The sequence below is a fragment of the Ammospiza nelsoni genome, chromosome 3, assembly GCF_027579445.1.
Source record: "Ammospiza nelsoni isolate bAmmNel1 chromosome 3, bAmmNel1.pri, whole genome shotgun sequence".
NCBI lineage: Eukaryota > Metazoa > Chordata > Aves > Passeriformes > Passerellidae > Ammospiza > Ammospiza nelsoni.
Genome location: NC_080635.1, coordinates 10,062,407 through 10,088,908, shown reverse-complemented (window position 1 = coordinate 10,088,908; position 26,502 = coordinate 10,062,407). Strand labels below are relative to the sequence as shown.

At 54.8% G+C, this 26,502-nt stretch overlaps 1 protein-coding gene across 5 annotated transcripts; it reads left to right on the top strand.

Moving 5' to 3' along the window:
* The first annotated feature begins 776 nt into the window (after positions 1-776).
* On the top strand, positions 777-23,179 carry RRBP1 (ribosome binding protein 1). 5 transcript variants are annotated; one of them, XM_059468506.1, is made up of 23 exons: positions 777-888; positions 6,166-6,867; positions 9,577-9,725; positions 9,918-10,040; positions 10,813-10,965; positions 11,437-11,555; positions 12,312-12,465; positions 14,056-14,194; positions 14,509-14,696; positions 14,848-14,885; positions 15,989-16,079; positions 16,672-16,764; positions 17,099-17,191; positions 17,294-17,374; positions 17,472-17,561; positions 17,990-18,082; positions 18,963-19,034; positions 19,179-19,274; positions 19,700-19,783; positions 21,143-21,226; positions 21,680-21,778; positions 22,220-22,363; positions 22,622-23,179. In XM_059468506.1, exons 2-23 carry the CDS (start codon positions 6,186-6,188, stop codon positions 22,658-22,660), a joined length of 2,904 nt encoding a protein of 967 aa, XP_059324489.1. In that variant the 5' UTR covers positions 777-888; positions 6,166-6,185; the 3' UTR covers positions 22,661-23,179. The 5 variants fall into 5 exon arrangements, with proteins under 5 accessions (XP_059324489.1, XP_059324492.1, XP_059324493.1 ...); XM_059468507.1 differs by lacking the exon at positions 777-888 and adding an exon at positions 2,942-2,969; XM_059468509.1 differs by lacking the exon at positions 21,143-21,226.
* The last annotated feature ends 3,323 nt before the right edge of the window (positions 23,180-26,502 follow it).

Sequence of the window (26,502 nt, the reverse complement as noted above, 5' to 3'; positions counted from 1 at the left end):
CGGTTCTCATATTTTTATTACAGGCTGGCAGGGCGCAGCATCTCCTGAAGATGCTCTGGCTCTTCTCCAATGGTTCATCCTGGCAGTTGCTTCTGACGTGGAGTCCCTTCTGACCCACTTCCAGATAGAAAACTCCCTCTGGTGTGAACAGGCACATAAATCTTGCCATGGGAGGCCAGGAGACACACAGAAGGCAAGTGCCAAGAGGACAGCCGCCATCCTGCGTGGCACTGGCCATCGTGGCCATGGCTTTCTCCCTATCCTTGAACCTGCAAGCTGCAGGGTGACGGACCAGTCCAGCGCTGTTTAACCGCACAACATTTGCAAACCCTGAAAAAGGCTCCCACTGGGGCCGGGCACCTTTCGGGTCCCATCTGCTCCCTGGTGCTCATACCCAGCCTTTGAGGAGCACAGAGCAGCCCCCCTACCGCCGGCCGGGAGCTGCCAGGATCCCGCACCACGCTGTCCCCGCCGTGCCCCAGGGATGGGGCTGACACCCGGGGCAAGGCCGGCGGGCAGCCACGGCCGGCGCACAGCGATCCCCGGCGGCTCAGCCCGGGGCAAAGCTCCGCGGGGCTCCCCCGACCCCAACGCTGCCCGTACCGAGCGGCGGGACCGCGGAGGCACCGTGAGGGCCAGCGGAGGGCCGGCGGAGGCACCGTGAAGGCCTGCGGGGCAGCGTCTCTCCCCCAGGGGCGGGCCCCGCGGCCGCCCCGCCCGGCCCGGCCCGGCCCCGCGCTGAGTGGGCCCCGCGGCGCGGCGCGGAGCGGCGGGCGGGACGCCACGGGGCGGGGCGGGACGCGGCGGCCGAGCCCGGCGAGACAGCGGCGGAAAGTGCCACGACTCCACACGGCCGCGGCGGCGAGCAGGGACCGCGACCCGGCACGGGTGGGTAGGGGCGGCGGCAGGGCAGCCCTTCCTTCCCCCGGTCCCTTCCCCGGCCAGCGCTTCCGCGATCCCCCCGCGCTGCCTGCGGGACACCCCGGCCCCGGCGCTCGGAGCGGGGCGGGAGCTCCGAGGCGCGGCAGCCCCGGCGCGGAGCCGTGTGGCGCGGGCAGCGGCGGCGGCCCCGGTGCCGAGCCGTGTGGAGCGGGCAGCGTTGGCGGCGGTCCCGGCGCGGGGTCCGGTCCGTGCGGCGGGGCCGGGCGGATGAATGGCCCTGAGCGCGGAATGGCGGCGTGTGCGGGCAGGGCGAGGTCCGGGCCCCGCGCTGCCCCCGGCCCCAGCGCCGCCGTCCTGCCCCGGCGCCGGCCGGATGACAATTGCTAATCTGATTAACTCGCTGAAGGAAGGTCCCGGCGCTCGGGCCGCTGTCCCTTGTCCCTTTTCTTTCCTTAACTAAGCCCCCCCCGAGGCAACTCTGCTGGCACCCGGCAGCGCGGAGCTTTTATTAGACAGAGGCATCGATCCCCCAGGCGGGGACCCGCGGCCGCCGAGGGCTCCCTGCAGCCGGGACACGGGCAGCCTTCCCCGCTCCGCTCCTCTCCTCGCCCCGGCGGGCCGCGCTCCAGCGGAAGAGCGTGTGCTGCACACGTGGCTGAGCCACGGAGGAGTGTCCGCGCCAGCAGAGCCAGCTCGCACCTCCGTCGAAGCCCTGCCCCGGAGCCGAGGCTACCCGGGATGATGAGGACCGCCGGTGAAATCCCTCTGCGGGCCAGGGAGGGGAGAGAGAATTTCTAACGGCCGCTGCAGTTTAGTCGAGCTGCAGCTGTGTTGTGGTGCTGTTACACTCTTCTCCTATATGCACATGTATTTTCTGCCTGTTTTCTCACTCCTGGGCTGAGGAAGGGAGCTGGCAGCGCTGCTGGCAAGCACAAGCCAGCTGGCTGCTGCTGCCAGAGCTAATGGAGCACTAAGACACGTTCAATTAAGCCGAGCTATAACTGTTGATGATGGGCTGATCTGGAGTTGCTGTGTGGAGTAGCACATGCTGCTGGGAGCCTGGAAGTGCGCAGTCACTTACACAGAAAATGTATTTAAACAGGCAACATGGGCAGGATCTGCTCACGGCGTGCAGGCTTTTCTTGTTTGTTTTTAATTTTTGTCTCTATTGCAGCAGGGTGGAGGGAAGAGCTCCAGGAGAGGTATCTGGTGATTGTTTTTTTATCTGCTGGCAGTGCTGTTGCTGATCTGGCCTCCCAGTTCCCTCGTCCTTGCCCTTTCCCTCCTTTTTTATTTAGCTGCTGGGATATGTAGAGGAAGGGATGCTGCAGGAGCTTCACAGGCAGGCATTGCTGTGGGTTATGCAGAGCCTGTCTGTGTGCACCCAGTTCTCCCTGTGGCCCCTCATCACCCCTGCTGCCTTGCTCTAAACTGAGATGCCACCTTCACACCATGGCAAAGTGGAAGCCTTGGGGTGCAGGGGTCAGTGTCCTGCTTGCCAAGAGCAGCTTTTCCTGTCTGCAGCACCTGTCGACACCAGGAGGAGATAACATGTGTTTTCCTTTGGCTGTGGGAAGAAATAAGATCTCTGTAGTTACTGCACAACTTGACTCTTCCATTGCTGCTGCCCACCTGTTGTGTGGCCTGGGTGATTTAAATGAGGGTGGGTGGAGGGGCTGGGCCATAAAGATGCTGAATTCCCATGGATTTCATGTATGGTCACAGAGGGGAGGACAGGCTGAGCAGGTGGCACGGTTCCAGCCTGGTTTTTGACACAGCTGTCAGTGACAAATGTGACCACAAGACACTGAGCATGGCCCTGGTGCTGTCATGTCACATGTCTGTGGGTTGGTTCATCCTGGAAATTGTTTAGTGCTGAAAAACCAGCAGGGCTGAGTTTGGACTTTGGCTCAGGTCAAACAGAGGTGGCTGCATGTGCAGGGACGTGAGGGAGGTCAGGTCCCTTGGGCTGTTATCTGGGATTTTGGGAAGCTTAATGGATAACAGGAAAAAGCCACAGGAGTGGAAGAGTCAGAACACAGCATTTCAGCCAGCTCCTCTGCATGAGAAGGCCAAGTGAACACCAGGTGAAGTTGTTCACCTTATTCCTGTTTTGATGTGGGGAAAGGCTTTACCTGGATCAGCTGGTTTGGGGAAGGAGTTTGTGTATGGAGATATTAGATGATTTCTGCTGTTTTGGGTGGGAGAGGAGTGGAGGATGCTCCAGAACCGTCATGGAAGTAAATGTGCTCAGTGTTGGACGTGAACTTGATTTTTTGAGCATGGACTCCGATGACTGCTGGTGTCCCCTCACTTCTTGGGCACACAGCTCTCTCCCAGGCAGCTGGAAAAATGTCATCATAGGAGTGATGCCCCATGGAACACCAGAAGCTACAGGAGGGAGGATCTTGAAGTCTTTGAGCCTCTCCAAAGCATGGCTGTCAGGCTGAACATGTGAGACTGCCTTTGGTGCCCCATTTTGCCATGTCCTGGCTAAGACTTTGTCCAGGTGGGAAGCATGGAGGGGAGCACGTGCTTGAGAGGGGGATGGTGTCTTGCTCTGCAAATCCAGGAGCAAACTTCCAGCCCTTGGAAGGGCAAAGGTGGCAAGGTGAGGAAATGTCAAAGCAGAGCTTCTCTCCTGGCCGCTGTCACTGTGGCACAAACGCTTCTGGCATCTCTGCACCAGGAAGTTCCTGCAGGAAGACTTTTTCTTATCCCCCAGATGCCAAGGCCAGCCTGGCTTGATTTAAGCCTTTCTGTGCCCCTTTGGAGAGATGGACTCTTCCCTGAACAAGGGATGGGCTCTTCCCTGAATGAATTGCTGAGCTGGTCGTGCCAAGTCCCAGCCACAGGAGGAACCCTACAGGTGGAACTCGCCCCTCCCTCAGGGCATGAGCACTGGGACAGCACCAGGGTTTGCTGCTGGCAGGGATCATTTCCTGGCTGGCACCTCTCTCTCCTTCCTGTGGATCTTCTGCTGGCACATCTGTCCTCAGGAGCAGCATGGGGTTCCCCTTCTTGAGCTTGGATGGCCTCTCTGAGCATCTCGGCTGCTCTCAGGAGCTCTGGCAGCTGCCAGGGCTCTTGTGCAGGTCCACAGCTCCTCGGTGCTCTCAGCTGCTTTGTTCTGTATTGCTTTTGGTCTGGAGGGGGTTGCTGGGGTGCTTTTGTTTCGATAGGAAGGACTTTAGTGCTCATTTACATCCTTATCTCAGCCTGGCTTTAAAGCAGGAGGCAAGGTACAGGCAGCTTTTACTGCAGGCCATGGAGCTGGGTGAGGCTCTCTGCCAGGGACAGAGGGTATGGGGCTCTGGAAGGGCTTGGGGGACAGTCCTGTGGGGTGAGGATGGGCAGGCACACAGCTCTGGTGCCATGATGTCACATCCAGCATTGCCGTCTCACCCACCTCACCACCCCTGTCCTCTCATCCATCCTCCCTAGTGGAGATTAGGATTTCTTACCCCATTCCCATCCCCTGTGGGCTCCATCAGGCTGCTTTGGAGGGTGGCAGTACCAGCTGGTGGGGTTGGAATGTGTTTGTCAGCACTTGGGGGTGCCCTTGCCCCAAGATGGAGCAGTGGATTTTTATGTAGATTTGAAACTGTGGTGCTGTGAGGTCAGGAAGGGCTTATTTTTACAAATATATTGGGGTTGCTGGGTGAGGAATGTAGGTCACCTTGTCCTGGCCCTAAAACAGCTCCTGGGTGCTTTGGTATAGCCCTAAACCCAGCACAAGATTGGGGGTTTGTGTTCTCCAGCCCTGCTTTTTATTTACTGACAGGGAGAGGAATTCCAGTGCTTTTCACACTGTGGGTTAGGAATTGCCTGTCTGTCCTGGTTGGGACATCCCAGAGCAGTGCTCCCCAGCCAGGAGGCAATGGCTTGGCACCAGATGTGCTGGGATAGAGTGGGCTGAGGCCATTCAAGTGCCAAATGGCCAGGGTGGCTGTGAAATAGTACTGAGGGATGCCTGCAGTGTCAGCTGGGATCTCCAGCAGTGCCCTGGGGTAGAAAATTGGCCCTGACAGGGCTGCCTGGTTCCAGCTGGCATGGAGAGCCCTCCTGCCTGCCAGCTTCTCTCTCTGCTGCTTTACCTCAGAGAGGTGGGCAGGGAGAGCTGCTTAGAACATCCTTTTCCCAGGCAGATTGGGTGTCTCCAGTGGGAGATTGCAGCTCCTCCCAGCCCTGCACCCCCTGCTTGGGTGCTGGAGCTGTCACTTCACTGTCCCCACCTTGAGCTGCAGATTCAAGTTTGCTGCTCCAGCACTTAGAAAGGAAAGACTCTGAGGTGTCTCCCTGCAAGCACTGAGCTTTGAAAAGATGCTCATCTCCTTAGTTTTAGTCTTATTTTTGCCTCCTCCCCTTCCAGCCCGTCCCTCCCTTCCTCCCTCCCTGACCCACACCCCCTTAAAGAGGAAATTTGATAATGTCACCAGTTAATCGTGGGGATAAGAGCTCCTGGTGGCTGAGGACTTCCTGCATTTTGCTTGTTCTGTTTTGAGTAACAGTGTTGAGGAACCACAGCCATGGCAATTCCTGGAAAATGTCCCTTCCCACATTACCTGCCTGACAGCAGCATCTGGGGGACTGGGAACCACCTCAGAGCCACGTGGAAGTGATGCCCTGGTGGATGAAACACATGGATGGGCCAGCAAAAGTTGGATTTGAAACCAGGACAGGTTCAAGTAGCCATTAAGAGGAGTGGAGATAGCAGCATCTTTCCCCAGGTGTGGCTGAACCCTGCTGGCCAGAGCTCAGAGCAGGCAGTGTGGGCTCTGCTGCTGCTCAGCAGCAAAAGGGCAGGGCTGCTGCAAACCTTTCTCCTCCCAGGGGGATGGATATTTTATCCCAGAGATGACACCTGGATATGCATCTGGGGGCAGGTGCTCTAGGGAAAGCCCAGATTTTGGCCAACCTGCTCCCAGCAGTCTGAGAGTGGGCTCTCTTACTGCTGCAGATATGGCTTAGGGTCATACAAAACCACACCACTAGACATAGAATGAGGCTTGTGGCTGTCTCCCTGCTTTTATTTCCTTTTCTCTGCTTCTTCTGGAGATGAAATTTAGTCACTGAGGTGCAACTGGACCCCTGTGCATGGGCAGTGTAGCAGAGGAGCACAAACTCAGGGGTGTGCAGGCAGGTCAGGCTGAGCCACGTGAACCTGGAGTGTTCCTCTTCCCAGTGGAAGGCACAGATGCCCGTGTGAGGATCCTCCTCAGAAAAGCCATTGCATTTCTTCCCTCCCCTGCTGCCCCTAACTGCTGTCCTGGTGTCTTGCAGGCACAGAGGAGTGAGGCAGGATGGACGTGTACGACCCTCAGACGCTGGGTGTTGTGGTCTTTGGAGGCTTCATGGTGATCTCAGCCATCGGGATCTTCCTGGTGTCCACCTTCTCCATGAAGGAGACATCTTACGAGGAGGCCTTGGCCAAGCAACGCAAGGAGCTGGAGAAGAGCCAGCAGCAGAAATTAGAGAAAAAGAAGAAAGAGAAACTGGTTGAGAAAAAGGGAAAAGCGAAGAAAAAGGAAGAGAAACCGAATGGGAAGATCCCAGAGCAGCAGCTTACTCAGGAAGTGACAGACCCTCCCAAGGAGGTGCTTCCTGAGCCTGCTGTGGTGCCTGAGCCTGTGGCAGCTGAGACTCCCATTGCAGCAGTGGCAGTTGTCCCCCAGGAAAAGGAGAAACCCGTCCCATCACCTAAGGAGAAGAGGAAGAAGGAGAAGAAGGTGGCAAAGGTGGAGCCTGCTCCTAGCCCGGTGCTCGCTCCACCCCCTGTCAGCGTCCCCAAAAGTTCTCCTGTGCGGGAGGTGGCCCCCAAGGAGGTGCCTGTGGTGGCAGTGCCCCCAGTTGGCACCCAGCAGAGTGCTCCTGTCATCAGCTCTGTCACTGTCAAGAAGAGCGAGGCTCTCCCAGCCCAGGAGGACCAGAAGCACGATGCACCTGCCAAGAAGAAGGCTGCATCCAAGAAGAAGAGTGAGCCAGGTGAGGCCAAATTCCTCTGCCTGTATCCCTCTGGTCCAGCACAGGGGTGTTGGAGAGTTACAGGTTCCTCTGGAATTTGTGTTGTGGGAGTGAATGAGAGGGGCATGTCCCTGTCCTGGGAGAGGGACAGCTGCCAGGGTGCTGCACATCTGGGTGGAAAGCCAGGGTGAGGTGTTGTCCCCATAGAACCCTGACTGTTAAAGCACAGAGGAGCTCTGCCACACTTGGTCACTGCTAGCATGTCCTCCTCTTTTGGTGCAGGTGAAGGATTCCTCAAGCAGAGAAGATTGATGGAGTTTCAGACTGCAGGGGATTGATTGTAGAGTAATTAGAGGGAAGAGACTTTGGGTCTGTCACAGGGAAGGGAAAACTTACCCATCATAAGTTGTGCCTTGACTCAAGAGATGGAAAAGATCAGGTGGTCCTGAGCTCTGCAGAGTATAAAAAGGTGTAGGGAGGGGAAGATCAGCTCTGTTGCTGGATTCTTGCCTCTCATTGTACCAGTGGGAACAGTTTGGGATATATTTTTGCTTAAGTGATAATTACAGGCACTAAAAACATGAGTGCTTTCAGACCTGTGCAAGGGTTCCCATGTGGACACATGGCAGAAATCTCTCAGGTGTTCTCAAAGATGTCATGTGGTGTGCATAGATTTCTTTCTTTACCAAAAAAAACCCAAACAACCCACCAAACTAAAAGACATCCCTTCTTGCTGCCCTTCTGCAGCACATCCAAACCTGCTGTGCAGCCTGGCAGTTTCCACACCCACATTTTGGAAGAGGATTTCAAAGATGGGTTAAACCCCTTGAATCTGCTCTTCTGAGGGAAGGATTTTACTAAAGACCATCTCCACACGGTGATGGGGCTTGGAATGACTGGAGAAGCTGCTCCTGGAGGGTATTGCAGGGGTGGTGGTCTTGGGGGAGCTGGAGGTGACTGGTTTGTTGTGTGCACCCATGTGAAAAATACACAAATCCAAGCCCTAAATTCCTAAATGTGGCTGGGAGATGACCTTTTGGCATTTGTTAACTTGGGAGGGTTTTGTGCCTCCACATTTATATTCCCTTGGGTATGAAGTGCCAGTCCTGCATGTCCTGAAAGTGAAGAGTGATGTCTTGGCTGCTCCTGTGGGATTTTGCCAAGGAAAGCTCTTGCTAGGATTTGTGCCACGAAGCCAACTGCAGTTTGACCAAGGTGTTTTCAGCAGCTGTGATCTCTCCTCATCAAATGCAAAGGAACAAATGATTCTGTGGCAGATAAAAATGGGTGTTCAGAGTGCTCAAGGACACATCCTCAGCCCTGAAACAGCTGGCAAACCTGACAGGAGTGGCTTGGGGTGTTTTTCTCCTGCGACTCCACGTGGAGAGGGGCGGAATTCCGCTTGGTGTGTCCCTGCAAGCCCCAGGGCTGAGCCAGGGGATGCCATGTGCTGTCCTGCAGCCCTGCCCTTGCCAGCATGAGTAAAATATGAGCCAAGCCTCAGCCCTGGTGGCATAAGGGGTTGGTGCTGCTGGGAAGTGGCTGTGGCTGGGGACACAGACACGGCTGCTGCCCGAGCTTGGCACTGCTGTTCCAGATGGATCTACCAGAGATCACACAGCAGTTACTGTCACTGGCCAGACAGACTCAACTTGGGGAAAACTAATTTATTCCTCATAAAAATGGATGAGAAACAGAGATTTTTTTTTAGAAGTGAAAACAATGCCTTCCCCCCCACCTCCTGTGCTTATTGCCTGGCTCAACTTCACTCCTTCCCTCCTGACTGCTCTACCTCCCATCCCTGAGTGGTGCAGGAGGGTGGGGACTGTGGTCAGTTTATTTCAGCCTCCCTCTGCAAGCTCTTTCCTCCTCACACCTTTGCCCTGCTCCAGTGTGGGGCCTTCCATGGTCCTTTGGGAGGAACCTTGTCCAGCATGGGATCTGTTCTCTAGAGGAGAATCTCTGCTCCAACACCTGCAGCACCTCCTCCTCCTTCTTTAAACCTTGCTGCTTGGGGCATCCCAAGCTTTGTATTCAGGAGACTCTGGTGTTAATGACTTCAGGGGCTCTGGAGCTACTGGACTCCAAACTGCTTTTCCTTCTTGTGGTTTTCTAGGAAAAAGAGCCCACAGGGCCACAGATACGTGCAGGACCCCCTAAACCACAGCCTCTGTGTATTGTGACCATGTGCACTGAGGTCCTACAACAGCACCATGGTCCCTGATGCTCCCTGGCTTTCCCAGGTTAGCAGGGGAAGGGTTGGAGTCATGTTGCTCCCTTAGCAAAGAGCTGGAACAAACTTGGCTGGTGGAAGGTGGGAGATGACCTTGCTGTCACTGGCACCAGTGTGAAGGATGCATGGAGTGACATTCTTCAGCAAAATTGTATTTTGGTGTGGTCAGCTTCTGATGCCTGACATGTCTGAGCCCCCTGGCACTGGCAAAGCACTCCCAGCTCCTGTTGAGAGTCTCTCAGTTTGGTAGAGGGTGATGGCAGGTGCTGGCACCAGCTGTTGAGCCAGGCAGAGGTGACAGCTGACTCAAGGAGCACATGTGTGGTGTCATCTCCAGCATTTTCTCACTGTTCTCACTCAGAGGTACCAAATGTGACTCTGGAAATCTGTTTGGATGATGGTTTGAGATGGCAGCTGTGGGCTTGAAGCCTGCTGAGATGATACAATATTTCTGCTGTTGTCCCCAGAAGTCCCAATCCCTCCTCTCTCCTCCCCAGCACCCACAGATTCGGATGGGGCCCTGTACCTGCCCTACAAGACTCTGGTGTCCACAGTCAGCAGCATGGTGTTCAGTGAGGGGGAGGCCCAGCAGCTCATCGAGATCCTGACGGAGAAAGCAGGGATCATCCAGGACACCTGGCACACGGTAGGGCTCTGCTGAGCCTCAGGAAATGCAAGGGGGGAGATGGCACCTCATTTTCAGACAGGCTGAGGGTGTCTGGGGAAGGGAGCTGAATTTTCCCCTGGAGCAGAGGGCAGGATGTGCCCTGTGCGTGTGGGGTGGAGGGGATGGCTCTGGAGGTGTTGGTCCCCACTGATGTGCACCCCATGCTGGCAGGCCACGCAGAAGGGTGACCCTGTGGCTGTCCTGAAACGGCAGCTGGAGGAGAAGGAGAAGCAGCTCTCTGCTGAGCAGGAGGATGCAGCTGCTGCCAGGAACAAACTGCGGGAGCTGAGCAAGGTAAGGCCTGCGTGCCCCTCCTGCCATCCCCGCTGTGGCCTCTGCTCATGGTGGCTCTCCATGTGCCTCTGCTCCCATCTCAGCCCCCTCATGGGGCTCTTTGCACCCTTCACCTGTTGGCTGTTTTCTTCCCAAAAAGCAGAGGAGATCCCCCCCTGCCCTCCTCTGTTGGGGCTGTTCCAGTTTGGGGAGGTGCCAGCCCAAAGAACCGCAGGATAGTGCCCATGGGAAGCCATGGGAGAAGCAGGGAAAACCCTTTCTGTGAGAGATTGCAGCTTTCTTCTCCTTCAGGGAAAAAAGCAAATCCTCCCTCATTTCAGCTCCCCTGAGCTGAGATGGTGCCTTTGTAAGGAACCTGTTCCTATTTACCGTGCCCTTCCCTGACTCAGCCCCCTGCCCCCAGCTGTTTTTGGGTGTTGAAGGCAGAGCAGATCCCTGCCACCCTGAGCTTGTGGCTGTCAAGTCCATCTGCTTAATTTTTCTTCTTTGCCCCAAACGTTGTGTGATGTTATTTATCCTGGGGGAGGAAAATAAAATTCCAGGCTGTCTTACTCCTTTCTCTTAGCTGGCCCAACATGGAACAACAGTGGCATCCAGTGGCCACAGAGTCCAAAACAAAATGCAGGAGGAAATGTAAGTGCTAAATGTACCTGGGCATGGGGGCAGCGACAAGAGGGCTAAACTTTGTAGTGTGCTGAGCTAGGAGGCCACATCCTCTTCAAATGGGGAGCCCTGTGTTCTGAGGACTAACTGGGAGCCTCCTTTCTGGAAGGAGCTGGCAGCTGAGCGGGCCAAGGCGGGGGCCGTGGAGGGCAGGCTGAAGGAGCAGCTGCTGAACCGCGAGCGCGAGATCGTGGCCGTGCAGGCACGGATGCAGGCCAGCTACCAGGACCATGTCAGCGAGACCCAGCAGCTGCAGGGCAAGGTGAGCCCCAGAGTGAGCCCTGCACCTGCCTCCTTCCTCTGCCAGGTGGCTCCTGGTGGCACCTGGGTGACATTCTGGAGAAGGCTGAGCCGGGCGAGGGGGCGAGACCCCGTGGTGCTCCTGGGCCACTGTGCTGAATTTCCCCCCAAAACCCCTTTAAGGCCCCCCTACACACCCCTTAAACTCCCCCAGATCCCGTCCCAAACCACTTCAGATCCCCCCACACCCCTCTAAGAGCCACTTAGTACCCCCCACACTCCCTAAATACCCCCCCAATCCCTTTAAGCCCCCTCCAAACCTCTTTGGTGAAGAGGCACGTTGAAGCAACTTCATGGGATGTCACACCCCTGAGGGCTGTCAGCATCAGCACTCACTCCCCTGCATTGCCAGTCCCTCCTGCTCATCTCCTGGGCTTTGGCAGGGGCAGCAGAAGGGCTGCTGGTGGCATTAACCCCTGTTGGGCTCCTCTAGATCCGGACCCTGCAGGAGCAGCTGGAGAACGGCCCCAACACGCAGCTGGCTCGCCTGCAGCAGGAGAACTCCATCCTCAGGGATGCCCTCAACCAGGCCACCAGCCAGATGGAAAGCAAGTAAGGCTGGGAGGAGGGGCAGAGCCTGGGGCTGCCCTCTGGCAGACCTTGGCTTGACCACCCCTTTCCCAAAGGTGCTTCTGCAGACACCCCAACTAGCTGGAGGTGGAGGAGGGAATGAGGGAGGAAGAACTTTGCCAAATGGCTTTTGGGGCTGCACCAGGAGAAACAAAGGTGTTCTTCCCAAGTGAAAGGGCAGGGAATCCCTCTCTCCTTTATGGTCACCTGGGCTGATGCCAGATCCAACAGGTAGTGGATGGGGGAGAGGGCATCAGAAGGCACTGTGATGTTTTTCCCCCCATAGGGGACTCATACACTCAAACTTGAGAAGAAATGCTGCCAGCTCATTGATGGGAGTGATGCTACAGAGAACAGAACAAAAAGGAGCTAGGTAGAAGAATTTCACACTCCTTTTTATAGGCAGTCTGAAATGACTGGTGATTAACAGCAGGCAAATAATTACAGAGTGGACTCCAGCTGTAGTGCTTCCTCTTGTGTCTGGGAACACAGATCTGTGTCCTCTACTTCATAAGAAAGGAATGTCTCCTGTGACTGAAACAGGGCTTTTAAAAAGTCATTTGTTGGCTCTTTCCACCCCCTCCCTGAAGGACCAGGAGTGTCCTAGAAACAGGCAACCAAAGTTTTCACCATTTCAAGTCCTGTATCAGGCCCACAGGAGGAGGTGTTTCCCCTGACCAACCCCAGGGAGGCTTGGCTGGCCTGTGGGCTGAAATAACCCTGCTTCTGTTGCTGCAGGCAGAATGCTGAGCTGGCCAAGTTGAGGCAGGAGTGCAGCAAGCTGATGAAAGAGCTGTCTGAGAAGTCAGAGGTGCTGCAGCAAGAGGAGCAGCAGAGGAAGAGCTGGGAGATCAAAGCGACGGCCTCGGAGAAGCGAATCGAGCAGCTGCAGGTCAGGCAGGCACTGGCACACCCTGTCCCCTTGCAGGGCTGGGTGGCTGAATGGATCCTTGCACTTGGCCATGGAAAGGGCTAGGAGGGACAGAAATGTCCATGGCTGGGAAGGAAGCTGCCTGGCAGGTTTCTTGATTGCTCTCCACCCCATTAGCTTGTCACATTCCCTGTGCCCCTTGTGTAGCATCACCACAGCATGCCCTGCTTGAGCCCATTCTTCTGCAGGTGCTCTCTCTCTCAAACTCAGATGGTTTTAAGCTTGTTGCTCTTTCTTCCTGGTGGAGGAGATGGAGCTTGTGGCTTTTTTGGTCAGCAGGGAGTGGCTGGGTTTGGGGGTTTTAGGGGTGTTGAAAGGACATCTCCCAAGCACAGCTCTGAGCACACAGAGGTGTGTAGCTGGCAGGCAGGCTGTACTCACACAGGGAGGAGCATCTTCTTGGGATGCTGACAGTGCTCCTGCTGGGATGTTGCTAAGCTGTGTGCTGGGAGCACAGGGTGAGGGATGTCTCTGAATTGCTCTGGCCTCTTCAAGAAGGGGCAAGAGAGGTGGAAGAGACCTTTATCTGCACATGCCAAAGTAGTTTTATACAGGAGTTCCTAGAGCTAGGGGCCTTCCGTATCCTTGCTCTTAATTTTTTGTGTTCCTGAGGATGTGGCTCTCATTTTGGTGGGCTGCATTTGGCTCCTGCTGCTTTGGCAGGTGAGGAGCAAGGAGGGTGATGTGAGCTCACAGCTGGTGTGAAGGCAGTGGCTGCCTCTCTGCTCAAAGCAGGAGCTCTTAGACATACTTTTGGGAGAACTCCAGAGCTGTCAGCTCGCTGCACACCTTAATGCTAATTAAATAAATCACACTAGCTGACTCTAAAGTCAGGGATGTGCTTAAGGTGCTGGGGAGAATGTGTTCCACAGTAACACCTGGAGCTCTGAGCTGAGGATATTGAGTCAAACCTCAAAAATCAGAGCAGCTCTGCTTTCCTGGTGGTGCTGAAAGCATCCCTTGGACAGACAGGCCTGGTTTACCTTTTCCTGTCTCCTCCATGCAGAGCAATTTTTCTTCCTCTACAAGAGTGCCACTTTTACCTGTAAAGCTGCAACTCATCCTTCTCCCCCTTTGCCTTCCCCCTCTAAACTCCTGCCCTTGCCAGCCTCTTCCTAGCTGCTTTCCATGATGGAAAATAAAAGTATTCCCTGGCTGAAATTGCACAGCCAGTTCCTCCTCCTGTGGAAGCGCGGTTGGGTGTCTGTGCTCTGCAAAGCCCCGTGCCAGCACCTCTCCCTGCTGGGCTGGGGCAGTTTGAACCGGGGCTCTGGGAGCTTTTTCAGAGCTCTCCAGAGGAGAGGTTGGCCATGGAATTGGCCCAGGACTGACACATTTGGGTATTGTCTGCTTCCCAGTGTGAGGGCTGGCACGGGATAAAATGTGAGCGCGACGCGGGGCACTCCGTGCGCAGGGGGAGCGTGGTGGGAGGGTGACTTTAATCCCCCAAAACACAGCTTAAAAATAAGATTATGTGACACATGGAGCTTTGCTTCAAACTGGCTGGGGTGTCTGTCCCACTCCAGGAAACCTTCTCTTCCTGCCCTGCAGGCTTACCAACGGGAGGCAGAGGTGATGCTGCAGAAGAGGCTGGATGAGGTCAGCGACGAGCTCCGCAAAACCCAGAGCAGCTACAAGAGCCTCTTGGCAGATGCAGAAAAGACCAAAGGGCAGCAGCAGAGCATTGCTGGTGAGGAACTGGGATCCACGTGGGGTGGACTGGAGACTTTGAGAGCTTGGAGGAACCACTTAGGGCAGGACAAATGGATCCAAGGATGAGTTAGGCTGCCTGGTGTTGGTGTGAGCGAGACATGGGCTGGTCTGTGGCTCTATCCCTCTCCTGTGCTGGCCTGCATCCCTACCTGCCCTTTCTGTGCCTCCTCAAAGCATCCTTGGCCAAGGAAGGCTTCTTTGGCTAAGATCCTGCATGGGCAGAGCAGGGTGGGGAGTGTCCAGGTTTGTTTGCACCTGCCCTACTGTGTTTGTCACCCTTCCCTCCAACAGAGCTGCAGGCCAAGCTGCTGAGCTCCGAGGCAGAGGTTAAAAGTAAGCTGCTGGAGTTGGACAGTGTGAAAGGGAAGCTGCAGGATGCCAGCTCAGAGAATGCAAAGCTTCTGGAGAGGATCAAGTCCATTGAAGCTCTGCTGGAGGCAGGCCAGATGCGGGAGGCAGAGAAAGACAGAGACCTGCAGGTTGTGTGTTTGTTTAATTGTGGGGGGAGGACGGGAGTGGGTGACACTGCTTACACAATCCCTGAGTTGTCTTTGCTCTGGGATGCCACAGAAAGGGCTGACCTGTGTCACATGCCTGGGGCAGGTCATCAAAGTGCTTTCTCTCTTCCAGGCAGCCAATGAAGCAGAAATGAAGCAGCTGCAGTCCAGGTGGGTCCAGGTGCACATCTTGCAGTGGCACCTCCAACTTGCTGTCCATGTGTCCCAGGCTTCCTTGAGCACTGAGCCTGTGGCTGAGGGCTTCCTGCCTTCCAGGCAGGCTTGGGGCTTTATTTTCAATTAAAATATTAATTAGTTCTGGTGCTGGCCCCATGTAACAGCCAGTCCATTCTGAAGCAGGACTGAATTGCTGGCAGGCACATGGAGCCTGACCACTCCTACAGAGCAGGAGGTTCTGCTGGTGTTGGGGCTGGGTGTGGGATGTCTGGTGCAGGTCCCTGCTCAAGGCTGGGCCAACCAGAGGAAGGTTTTTAAAGATGTTCCCAGGTATCTCCAGGGATGGAGATTCACCACCACTCTGGGTTCCTGCTCCAGTGTTGGATAACCTCTTCCCCCACCCCCCAGCACAGAAAGGTTTCCTGGCATTTAACTGGAGTTTCCCATGTCCTGAGTCCTGCCTGTTATTCCTTGTCCATGTGCTGGGCACCTCCAAGAAGTCTCTGCAAGGGGGGAAGATTTCTCAGGTGCCCCCATTGCCAGCAAGCATCCAGCATCCCTCTAAAAAGGCAGCTCTTGAGTTGTCCTGAGACCCCAGGAGATGTGTGTAGTTCTTCTCAAGAACCTGAACCTTGGTTTGCTCTCACTGAGGGTCCCTTCAGGGCAGATGGAGAATCTGAGGGTGTGGAGGGAACCTGCAGCTTTCTGCTGTCTGGTTGGCAGCCCTGATTTAGGGTTTCTCAAGACTGTGGGATGTTAGTTTCAAAATGCAGAGCTGTGGGCTCTTGCAGCCTAATGAGCCATGGATAGATAGAAGCAGCCCCAGTGGTGCAGGCCAGAATTCCTGGCCTTTGCACCAGGTTGCTTCTTCCCCAGCCAGTTAAGTGATTGCATTTTATTGCTGGTAAGGGGCTAGAAAACCAGATCCCAGTCCAGTATTGCCCTGGCTGTGGTTTTTAGTCCTGCTCCCTCTTCCTCCTGCTGTGTGTAGATGCCAGAGCAGACCAGGATAGGAAGGGCTGTGTCTCCATCTCGGGAGCTTGCTGCCCGTGAGGGGGGTGACTGCTCAGGCTCACTCCTGCATCCTGCCCTTGCAGACTCCAGGAGAAGACAAACCAGCTCTCAGCCTTGGAAAGGGAAGCCACACAGCTGCGGGAGACAGTGGAGCAACAGAAGGTGAAAAACAACGTGAGTGAGTGACAGACAGACAGCCCATCGTGAGTGACAGACAGACAGCCCATCGGGTCACCTACTGGTGGCTCCAGGGTGTGGCCAGAGGCTCTTCCAGCCCCACAAAGCCCTGGAGGAATTGCCTCATCTGCCAGAGAGCAGGAATGCCCCTGGTGGGCTGCCTGAGGTGACACGTCTGTCCCTTGTTCTCTTGGAAGGTTTAGGACCTGGTAAGCCTGAGAGATCCTACCCTGGTAGGGCCAAGGCAATCTCTGAGCAGGTTCCTTCACACCTTCCTGCTCCTCTGCTCCTTATCCCTCTACTGCAAGGGGGTGTCACTTGTGTGGAGGCCACTTTGCATCCCTGCTCTTGGCCTGTGTCCCTTGCAGGCATCCTGAGCTTGCTTCTGGAGCTCCTGTCCCACCCAGGGCACTGCCAGAGCAAGGGGCTGTGTGGAGCCACTGGAAAGACTGGGGGGAAAGGAATGCTTATGGACAGACTCCTGACCAAACCCAGTTCCCTCAGCAGTGGCTTTGAAATAAATCCCCTGCAGTGCCAGCAAGCAGCTTTGTGTGGCTCATTGCCCTCTGTGTGTGTGGTGTGTCCACAGGACCTTCGGGAAAAGAACTGGAAGGCAATGGAAGCGCTGACCACGGTGGAGAAGGCGTGTGAGGAAAAGCTGCTTGCTGCTACCAAAGCAAAGGTGAGCCAGGCATTCCCTGGTGTTGGAAGCATTCAGCTTCCCAAGCCACCAGGGAGGCCTGCCGTGGGTTGCCTGCCTGCTTAGGAAGAGTGCTGATCCAACGCTTCTGCAAGCTTCTCCAAAATTTTTCTTGTGCATCCCTGGTACTGGTCATGGTTGGGGGAACCAGGATATGGTTGAACTGGAAGTGGTGCTTTAGTAGTTCCCAGCACCAGCAGTTTTCTGTGCTGGCTGGTTTCCCAGCCCTGTAGGCACAGAAGAGCAGGAGCAGTGTTGTCAGCCTGGCCAGCAGGTGCCCAGGAGCTCCATCCATTGCAGTTTGTCCCTGTTTCAGGAAGAGCTGGCCCAACAGCTGGACGCGCTCCAGACGCGAACCAAGCAGACGCTGCTCTCCGCCCTCCCAGGGGTCACTGTGTCCTCACAGCAGGTGGGACAGCCTTCCCCAGCCCTCCCCAGAGCCTCTCCTCATGGCAAGGAGAGAGGTCCAAGCATCCTCCTTCTCTCTTGTTCTCTTTTTTTCCGAACTCAGGACTATGACATGTGGCTACAGGAGTTTAAGGAGAAGACCGTGGGTGTGCTAAAGCAGCGGATTGTCACAACAGAGCCTCCAGTAAGTGATGGCTGGAAAGTGGAGGGCTGAGGGTGTGCTGGAGGGTCACATGTTTCTTCTTTTCATCTCTCTCTCCTTCCTTTCCCTCTCCTTTTAGGATTCAGCTCTTAAATTAAAAGAGGCAGAGGAAGCGCAGAGCACTTTACAGGCAGAGTGTGAGCAGTACAGAACGATCCTCGCAGAGACTGTAAGTTCCTGCCCTTTTGCACTGTGTTGGCTTCCCACTGGAAACCCCTCTGGAGAGGTCTCCTGTCAGCCCAGGCTGCCCATGAGCTCAGGGTGGGCATCCCTTGGTGTGGTGGGGGAGCTGCTTTGGGGTGCAGTATTTGTCTGTGAGACAGAGAAACAGGATAAAGGTGAATTTCTAGAGCTCTTCTTCAGCCTGATTCTGTTGGAAACCTTGCTGGTTGTGATGGAATAAGACACAGCAAAGGCTCTGATGAGCTGGTTGAGCCAGAATAGGGATTAGGAGCCCCGCAGCCTCACCTGATTCTAATTCTGTCCCCTGTTGTTTGGCCCAAATCCTTGGAGAGGCTTTTGAGGCTTCCATCCCTTACCCTGCCCAGCCTGCTGGGGCTGCAGGAGCTTTGGGCTCAGCTGAGGCTCTGCCCACAGGAGGGGATGCTGCGAAACCTGCAGAAGAGCGTGGAGGAAGAGGAGCAGGTGTGGAAGGCAAAGCTCACAGCCTCTGAAGAGGAGCTCCAAAAGGTGTGTGCTGCTGACACAGCTGGGTTTAGTGCTCCTGGAGCTGGAGTTCCAGGAGAAGGGGCTATAAATTGGTTGGTGGCCCTCAGTGTTCTGTCAGCTGTGAACACTGAGACACAGGAACTTTCTTTTCTCCCCAAATTTGCCCCTCCTGTCAACAAGCCAGCTGAGAAAAAGCCCACCTCATGCCAAATCTTCCCTCCTGAATGCAGAACTGAGACTGAGCTGTTTTCCATGGTCTGGCTGCTCCCCATGCATCACGTGGGGTTTTGGAGTTAGCTGGGGCTGCAGGGAGCTGGGGGAGGCTGTTGTGCAAGAGATGTTTGGTTTCTCAGCCCACTGCTGGCTCCTGCAGGGCCAGCACTGCTGAGGCTGCTCTGGGATTGCACAGGGTGACGTGGCTGCTGCTGCTGTTCCTGATGGGAAGAACGGCTGGTGCTGGGGCAGCTCCCAGAGCAATCCTGCCTCTCTGTGGAGAGGAGGGGAATTCCTCCTTTCCAAGCACTTCTGCAGAGTCCTCTTCAAAAACCAGCCTGGGTTTAAGTGCTTTTTCTGGCAGCTTGGCCTCTCTTAATAACGAAGCCCATGCCACCTCATTGGAAAATTGCTGCTTCCAGACCAAAAAGTGCTTTCAGCAGGAAGCTTGTGCTGGGTCTCATGATGGTTCTTGGGTGTTGAAACATGACTGCAGCCATCTGAAATGCTGCAGGCAACAGCTGCACCATTTATGGCCTGTGTGTGTTAGACTGGGAAGGAAAGCTCTTCCATGGAGCTCCCCTTGGATGGATACAGGATGAAGTGGGAGGGGTGGGAATCAAACAGCAGCCAGTTTCTGATTGAGCCAGAGGTGCTCAGTGTCCTTCTCTGACCCTTTCTGCTTCAGTCACACCTGCAGCTGAAATCCCTGGAAGGTGTGGTGGAGAAGTTGAAAGCAGATCTGCAGAGCACAGATCAGGTGAGGGTTTTTGTGGAGGGGAGGTCTCTGCATGGGTTGAGTCAGGCCCCATCTCCTGACTTGCCTTTAGCCCACAGCATGTTTGGGATGTGTTGGAGCTCACAGAATCACCCCCCTCCTGCTTTCCTCTCTCTTTCCATGCAGCTAAAGGAATACACCTCTCTTCTGGAAACACAACTGGAAAATCACTTGGAGACAGCCAGCTCCGAGCGCCAGAACTACACAAAAGAAGTTGAAGCTGTAAGTGTGGAGGCTGCTGCCTTCTTCAGCTTTATCTAACCCTCACTCCCCACCCATGCATGATTTGAGGAATGCCCTGGGCATCTGGGAAGTGCCCCAGGGATCTGCAGCTTTGCAGAGAAAGAGGAAAACAAATGGAGATGGTTGCTCCAGTTTGGGTTGTAGACTCTAAAGCCAAGAATCATGGGCAAGGGGATGGGTCAGGGACACAGGACAGATCTCTGTGGAGGTGCTGTGTGGTTTCTGTGGCTCAGGTGAGACAGACCTGTCCCATGGCTGTATTTGCTTGAGCAGGCACATCAGCATGTGATGACACCAAGACCTCTTTGGGAAGATGTTGCATCATAAAAAAGCTTCCTTGGGCCAAAGAGTTCCTAAACCAAGTGCATAAAAGGAGTTGGGTTTTTTTTTCCTTTCTTTGGCAGTTGAGGCTGCTCTTGTCAGAGTCCCAGGAGCAGCTGGAGGCAGCAAAGACTGAAACACAGAAGCAGAGCAAGGAGCTGGCTCTGGTAAGGAGGGACCCTGGGAATGCCCTGCTGGGTCCTTGGGGCTGGCCTGCAAAGCAGCTGTGGGGCCAGCACCCTTGCTGTGGGCTGTGGGAGGGCAGGGAGGCACAGCCTTGGCAAACCTGGTGCTGCTGGGCACCACGCATTCAGAGGGGATTGCTGGGAGCCAGGAGGAGATTTTTATTTGCTTGTCTTTCCTCCTGTGATGGGGTGGGGAGGGAGAGCAGCAAGGCTTGCTCAAGCTGGTGTGTAGCAGAAAAACCCAGCTGGCCCACCACTGGACACTTGTCACCAAAACACCACCCTGGGGCAGGGGTTTGGGGATCCATCCATCCATCCATCCATCCATCCATCCATCCATCCATCCATCCATCCATCCATCATCATTTGCTCTGCACCCCTGGGAGCTGTTGAGCCTGCAGCTGCCCAGCTCAGATGCCACTGTCCTGCTCTGGCAGAAACTGAGGTGGTTTCCCAAGCATTCCAGCTGGTGTGAAAGCCAAAAATCTGTCAGGCTTTATCTGCAGGCTGGTGGGAAGGCTGTGGCACAGGGATGTGTCACTGAGCCAGGCTTGCTGCTCATCCCTCAGGTCAGGCAGCAGCTGAGTGAGGCGAGGAGCCATGTACAGGAGGGAGGAGTGGTGGGGTTACCATGTGAGCCCAGTGAGGCTGCACCCCTCGAGGTTAGGGTGCTGAGGCCACTCCTGGGCAGGCTCTGACCCTCTGGATGCTGAGAATGCATTAACCATGTGTCCTTTCCCATAGCAGTTGGCTTTCAGCAGGCTGTTCCCCTTGGGAGCCCTCTGGCAAGCTTTGGGGGATGGTGACAGTGCCCTGTGGGGTTCAGAGTCTCCTCAGAGGAAGGGGACACTGCCCTGACAGAGCTGTGCCGGGATCCCTTCCCTGCCAGGGAGGATTAGGGTTACAGAGGCTCCATAACTCCTGCTGCGGCTGGGCTGAGGGCATCAGCAGCAGCTGTTCCCTTCCAGGCTGACACCTCTCCCCAGTGGCAGGGCTCTGTCTTTCTCCTCTAATCCTGTTAACTGTGGAGCCCTCTCCCAGGCATGGGGGCCTGCCAGGCACATTTTCTCTATGGGATGCCTCTCATCCCACATCCCAGCTGCTGCTGCCTGAGGAGCAAGCAAAACTGGGCAGTGCTAAGCCACGCCCCAGGCTTGCCATCAGCAAATCTTGCTGCAGAGGGGGGATGCTCTTACCTATTGCCCTTTGGAGCTGTGGGGAGAACTTCAGGTTTTATTTCCTCCGTCCAGCCCAGCTCTCTTGGTGATGTCCCTGCTAGCTCATTTCTTGAATCTTTTTTAAAATGCTGTTTCTGGGTGTTTTCCCCTCTCCTCAACACAGTTGAAAACCCAGCTGGAGCAGAACGAAACGCTGGCGGAGAAGGAGCAAACGCTGCGGCAAAAGCTGGCACGGGAGCTGGAGGAGGTGGGTGTGGGTGAGAGGATACCAGGGTGTGCAGAGCCTTCCTGCATTCTTGGCTGCTAATGAAGCCCAAGAATTAATTTGAAGAATTAATCTGAAGGCTTTTCCCCATCACTGTCCACACCTCAGCCATCCCTGTGAGACGTTCCCTCCCACGTCTGAAGGACTTCTTACAGCAGCTGTGCTAAAGCCATGTGGCATCACTGGCCCCTCAAATTCAGCTCTCCCAACCCCCCCATGTCTTGTGCCAGCTTTTTCCTTGGAGGGTTAGGGTCTTGAGCTGGGTTTCTTGCTGCTCCAAGTGAGAAATGCCATCTCCCTGCTGGAAGCAATGCTTTGTGTGTCTGCAGCACCCAGCAGGGCACACCCAGTGGGCACTCAGGGTGGCTGGAGCTGGTTGTGTGGGAGATGCTGCCACTGTTGGCATCTGTGCTCACTGAGTGTGTCCCTTTGCAGGCCCAGAGCTTGGCACGCAGCTTGCAAGCAGAGCTGGAGAAGCTGAGGCTGGCTGAACACGCAGCAGCTTCAGACAAGGAGGAGGCTCAGCATCTCAAGGTGGGTTGGCTGTGCCACCACAGCAGAAGTCACATGTGAGCAAGACTATGGGCATGATTGATCATTTCTGAGCTTTGGGGAGTGAGGCCCATCCCATGGTCACCCTGCAGGAGAGGGCTGAGAGCTCCAGGGTGGCTGAAGGACAGCAGGGCCACTCATCCCTGCAGGTGACATCAGTGTGGTGCAAACACTCACAGGCTGGGCTTCTCACACACTGGGAAACCGTCCAGTCCTGGCCCACAGCATCTCCAGGGAGCCACAGAGAGCTCTGTCTGTCTGTCTGTTCTCCCTGCTGAGGTGGGAACTGGGTGTTCCTCTGGCCTGTGGTCACTGAGACAGCTTGATGCAGATCTGAGGTGGCCTGAGGTGTTTTGAAGGGGAAAAGGTCACCAGGTGGCAAAGGGAGGCTCAGGCAGGTGCCTTCTTTTGACTGCCATGTAGGGAAGACTTGAAAAAGAGAAAAAATTAACAAAGGACCTGGGCCAGGCAGCAACCAAACTCCAGGAGCTACTGAAGGTTTCCCAGGACCAACTGGCCAAAGAGAGAGAAATGGTGAAGAAGTTGAAAGAACAGCTTCAGGAAATGGTACTGGTGGTGGCCATGTCCCTCCCCTTGGTGCTGGTGGAGGCCCTGGGGCAGTGTGCAGCAGGCAGGGCTTTAAGAGTGGAGGCAAGGTGGTCCTTGCTGCCAGAAACCATTTTTGGGTGGCTTTTGGGAAAGGCTGAGACCACAGGAGATGCTGGTCAAGGACCTGGCCCATCTGTGAAATGCTTTGGGCCTTGAGCTGCCATGAGATTAAGGGTGAGGCCAGCTGAGTAACCCACTTCTTTTTTTGCTCTCCAGGGGCAAGAGGACAGTTCAAAGGAAGGGACTTCAGTTTGATGAGTCTTCACCCTGGACCTTACAGTTAACTTACCAAAATGCCTTACACATTCCTAAAAATAAAAATTTATGCTAAATTTACTGTAGATAAAAGACAAGCCATTAGTGACCCAAAACCTAGTTTTGAAACTTACAAGAAAACATAAAAAAAAAAAAATCCAAAAAACCGAACCAGTAAACACTGCAGTTTGTAAGAAAATCTTCATACTGTTTTGTACAACTCTTCATTTCCTGGGGAGCTGCTGTGGCCACACTGGGGCTTCACCCTCCTGTTCCAGCAGAACCTACCAGTGTGTGAAAAGGGAAGAGACTGTGCTTGTATGTCAACCAGTGCAATTATAATTATATATTTTTTTCCTTTTTTTTTTCTTTTTTTTTTTCTTTTTTTCTTTTATTTTTTTTTTTGAATGAAAGGAGTGTGAAAGTAAGACCCACCATGGAAGGATGCCTCTTGTCTGGGTGGCTCTTGGCATGTGGATTTCTGGGTGTTGATGCAATTAAAACGACGTAGTGAAGAGAGCTTGTCATTGCTTTATTTTTCTTGTTTGTGTTGGGTTTTTTAAAGTTTGTTGTGTTGGGTTTGTTTGTGTTGGGTTTTTTTAAGTTTGCAAGCCAGGTAGGGCTTTGGGGTCACTGAAGAAGGACTTTGCTTTGGCCAGGAGCTGTCTCACAGAAGGCATCCCCTGGTTTTTATTCACTACAAGGAGAAACTTCATTCCCACTGTGTTTTTCCACTGCTGGTGCAGGGCTGGCCTCCCTGTGTGGGATTGGCAGAGGGATTGACACTTTGCCATGGCAGTAGAGGCATGGTGGGGACAGGACCATTCCTCCTTGCTTTAAACCTTAGTGCTCCCCTGTAATCTGTCCCTGTGTGTGCAGTGTGGTGGTGGTGCCCCTTGGTTACTGTCAGGCTCTAGTCCTCTGCTCTCCCTCCTTGTTGCTTTCCTTGTTATTTTTTTTCCTTTTTATTTTTTAATTGTTCTTTTATTATTCTTTTTTTTTTTCTTTTTAATTTTCAAGCTGGTTTCTTAGGAAATGGCAGAGGCCACGTGAGAGCATGGTGCTGTCTCCCCACAATAAAGCTGCTGAGCCCAGTGCTGACATCAGCAGGCTTTGAGAGAGGGAGGAAAAAGGGCCCTCAGTCCCTCCAGTGCCTGCAGAGAGCCAAGGCCAGGAAGGAGGATGAGGGGCAGAGCTGCTTCCATTTTGTTCCTGGGGAAGGCCAGTGTGTGACCAACCCCTGTACCACACCCTCCACAGGACTGGGACGTGCTGTCCCTCCCTCAGCACTGTGGCTTTTGGGGCTGTGGTGAAAGCTGGGGCAGGGCTGTGTGTGACTCAGCTGGGACCAGGTGAGAACAAGAGCCAAGGAAATGGGGTGCTGAGGGTCACCCCTGCCCCCTCCCCTGTGTGTGTCCCCACTCCCAGTCCCAGCACAGGTGGCAGAGGGAGCTGCTCTCCCCATCCTGGAGGGACAGAGGAAGCAGACCTTTGCCCCACAGCCAGGGTTGGCCTGTGGTTTATCTTCCTGGACTTTGTGGCACATGTGGAACACACGATCGAGGGCCACTGGTGACCTCAGCCTGCCAGCACTGTCACTTCCCCCAGCCCAGCATGCCTGACCTGCTGGATGGAAGCTCCCAAAAGCGAGGGAATGGCTGATTGTGTCAGGATTGCACCAAACCCCCACCCAAGCCCCAGGCAGGAGGGAGCTGTGGAGCAGGGCAGGGTGGCTCTCACCCCCAGCAGCCAGGGCAGGAAGGGCCCTGCAGCTGCAGGTGCCGGGAAGTGACGCAGTTCCTTTGGTTTTGCAGTTTTTGGCTTTTGCAACAACTCTTTCCTTTCTTGTGAGCTGCTGTGCACAGAGAGCAGAGACGCAGGCCTCCCTCAGCCAGCAGTGCCAGAGGCAGCACAGCCAGGGCAGCAGGCTGGCTGCAGTGGGGGCTGTCCCATGTCCCCAGCCCCAGGGCACACCATGCCCTGCTGGCACACAACGCCCAGCTGCCTGTTTTAGCAACACAGAGAGGACGACTGCTCCTGTGAAGCAAAGCTGAAATAAAAGAACTTTTTTTGGGGAAAGACATTCATTGGACCTTTTTACACCTGGAATGGTACTGTTGCCATGTTTTAATCCCCCTGGCACCTTGATGGAAGGGGAAGGACATCCTGAGGGCCAGAGAAAGCCACACCTTGCCCAAGAGCACACGGAGCTGAGGCCTGGCCAGCTCCTCTTTCCCCATAGCTGGTGGGATTTGGGATTTTGCCATGTGCCCACCCAGAGTCACCTCCTTTCCTCCAGGAGAGCCGCCCGGGCTTGGTGCTTGTCAGCCCCAGCACTGCAGGCAGGCACCTTCATTGATAAAGATCAGCAAGCTGCTCAGCTGGAGTGACTTGGAATGAGAACACTGGATCCTTCTGCTGATTCAGCCATGCCTGGAATTCTCTTTCAGCCTGGGTACCTGGGCTTATCAAGGCACAGTTGAAGAGACTCAATTTAACCCTCCTTGTAAATTACATTTACACTGCCTGCTGTTTACACTTAGGCTTGAATTAACAGTCTCCATTTCCTGTTCTCATCTTCTCACAGGCCAAATGACCAAAAATGGCTTTTGGGAAACCATTGCCTGCATGTGTACTTCAAAATGTTCACATTACCTCAGCAAGTGTTACTGAGCTGCCTCCCTCAGCTCACCTCCTTCACCTTCTCCTTCATGTGCCCCTGTTAGGAAGTGATTTCTCCCACCAGCAACCAGGCAAGATATAGGAAGCATTTATGTTGTTTCTCCCTTGTCTTGCCTTTTCAGAAGGTCTGGGTGATTTGGGAGAAATCTTGAAAACAGTCACAAGAGTTTCATCCTCTCAAAAACCAGAATAACCCTGAGAGGGGAAGTTTGCCCACAAACCCCACAATGTGGACAAGCCCACAGCACTGCAGCTCTGAGGATTAAGAGTTACTGTTAGTTCTGGAGCACAAGGATCACTTTGGGACTTCTTGTGAGGGCCCTAAAAGCTCTCCAGTGGGCTGAAGCAATAGCACCACACCCAGCCAAGGCCCAAAGTGTCACCTCTTATCACTCATTTCTGGGACTAAGGTACTTTGAACCCAAGTCCTTGATCCAAAGACTGACATTGTGGGAAATGCTCTCCTACCTTACAGGTCTGACATCCTTCCTCTTTTGCAGTGCCTCCTGCTCCATTTTGTGACCAAGGAAGGAAATCCCATGCAGAAGTGTCCACAGCATCACCTGGGCTAGATAAAGATGTCTGCAGCCTGGAGGCACCAGCTATCAGCTGGATCTTGGCTAGGAGGTGCCTGCTTGTCAGGCAGCACCACTCCCAGTGTGTCACAGTGCTTTCCTTATCTCCAGGTGGACTTTGGACAGGGATCAGAACTGCAGACACCTGGGCAAGGAGGAGCTGTTTATGGGGATCATTACACACTTGTGTGAGGCCCCAGTTGACTGGACAGGCTGGAAGCCCCAGCAGAATCCAGGCCAGTTTGCAGTGCTCAGAATCAGGAAGCTGCACTCCAGTGGAGAACCTTGTGCTCCAGCCCTGTGACCCGTGTGGGTGCCAAGCCAGAGCAGTCAGTCAATGCCTGTCCTTAATGAAGGGTTTTACCCACCCAGCCTGGCTAGAGAGGGTAAAACCCTGAGTTAGGCAATGGCCCATTGCTGCCCTGGCCCCCAGCACAGCAGCACAGCTGGCACAGCCCTGCCAGGAGCTGAGGGGACACCACAGCTTCTGTCCCTGCACAGCTGGGAACAGCTCAGGGGGGAGGGACCATCCTGTGACTGCCTGGCTCCATGGCCTGGCCAGAGAAAGCCCCCTCAGTCCTCACG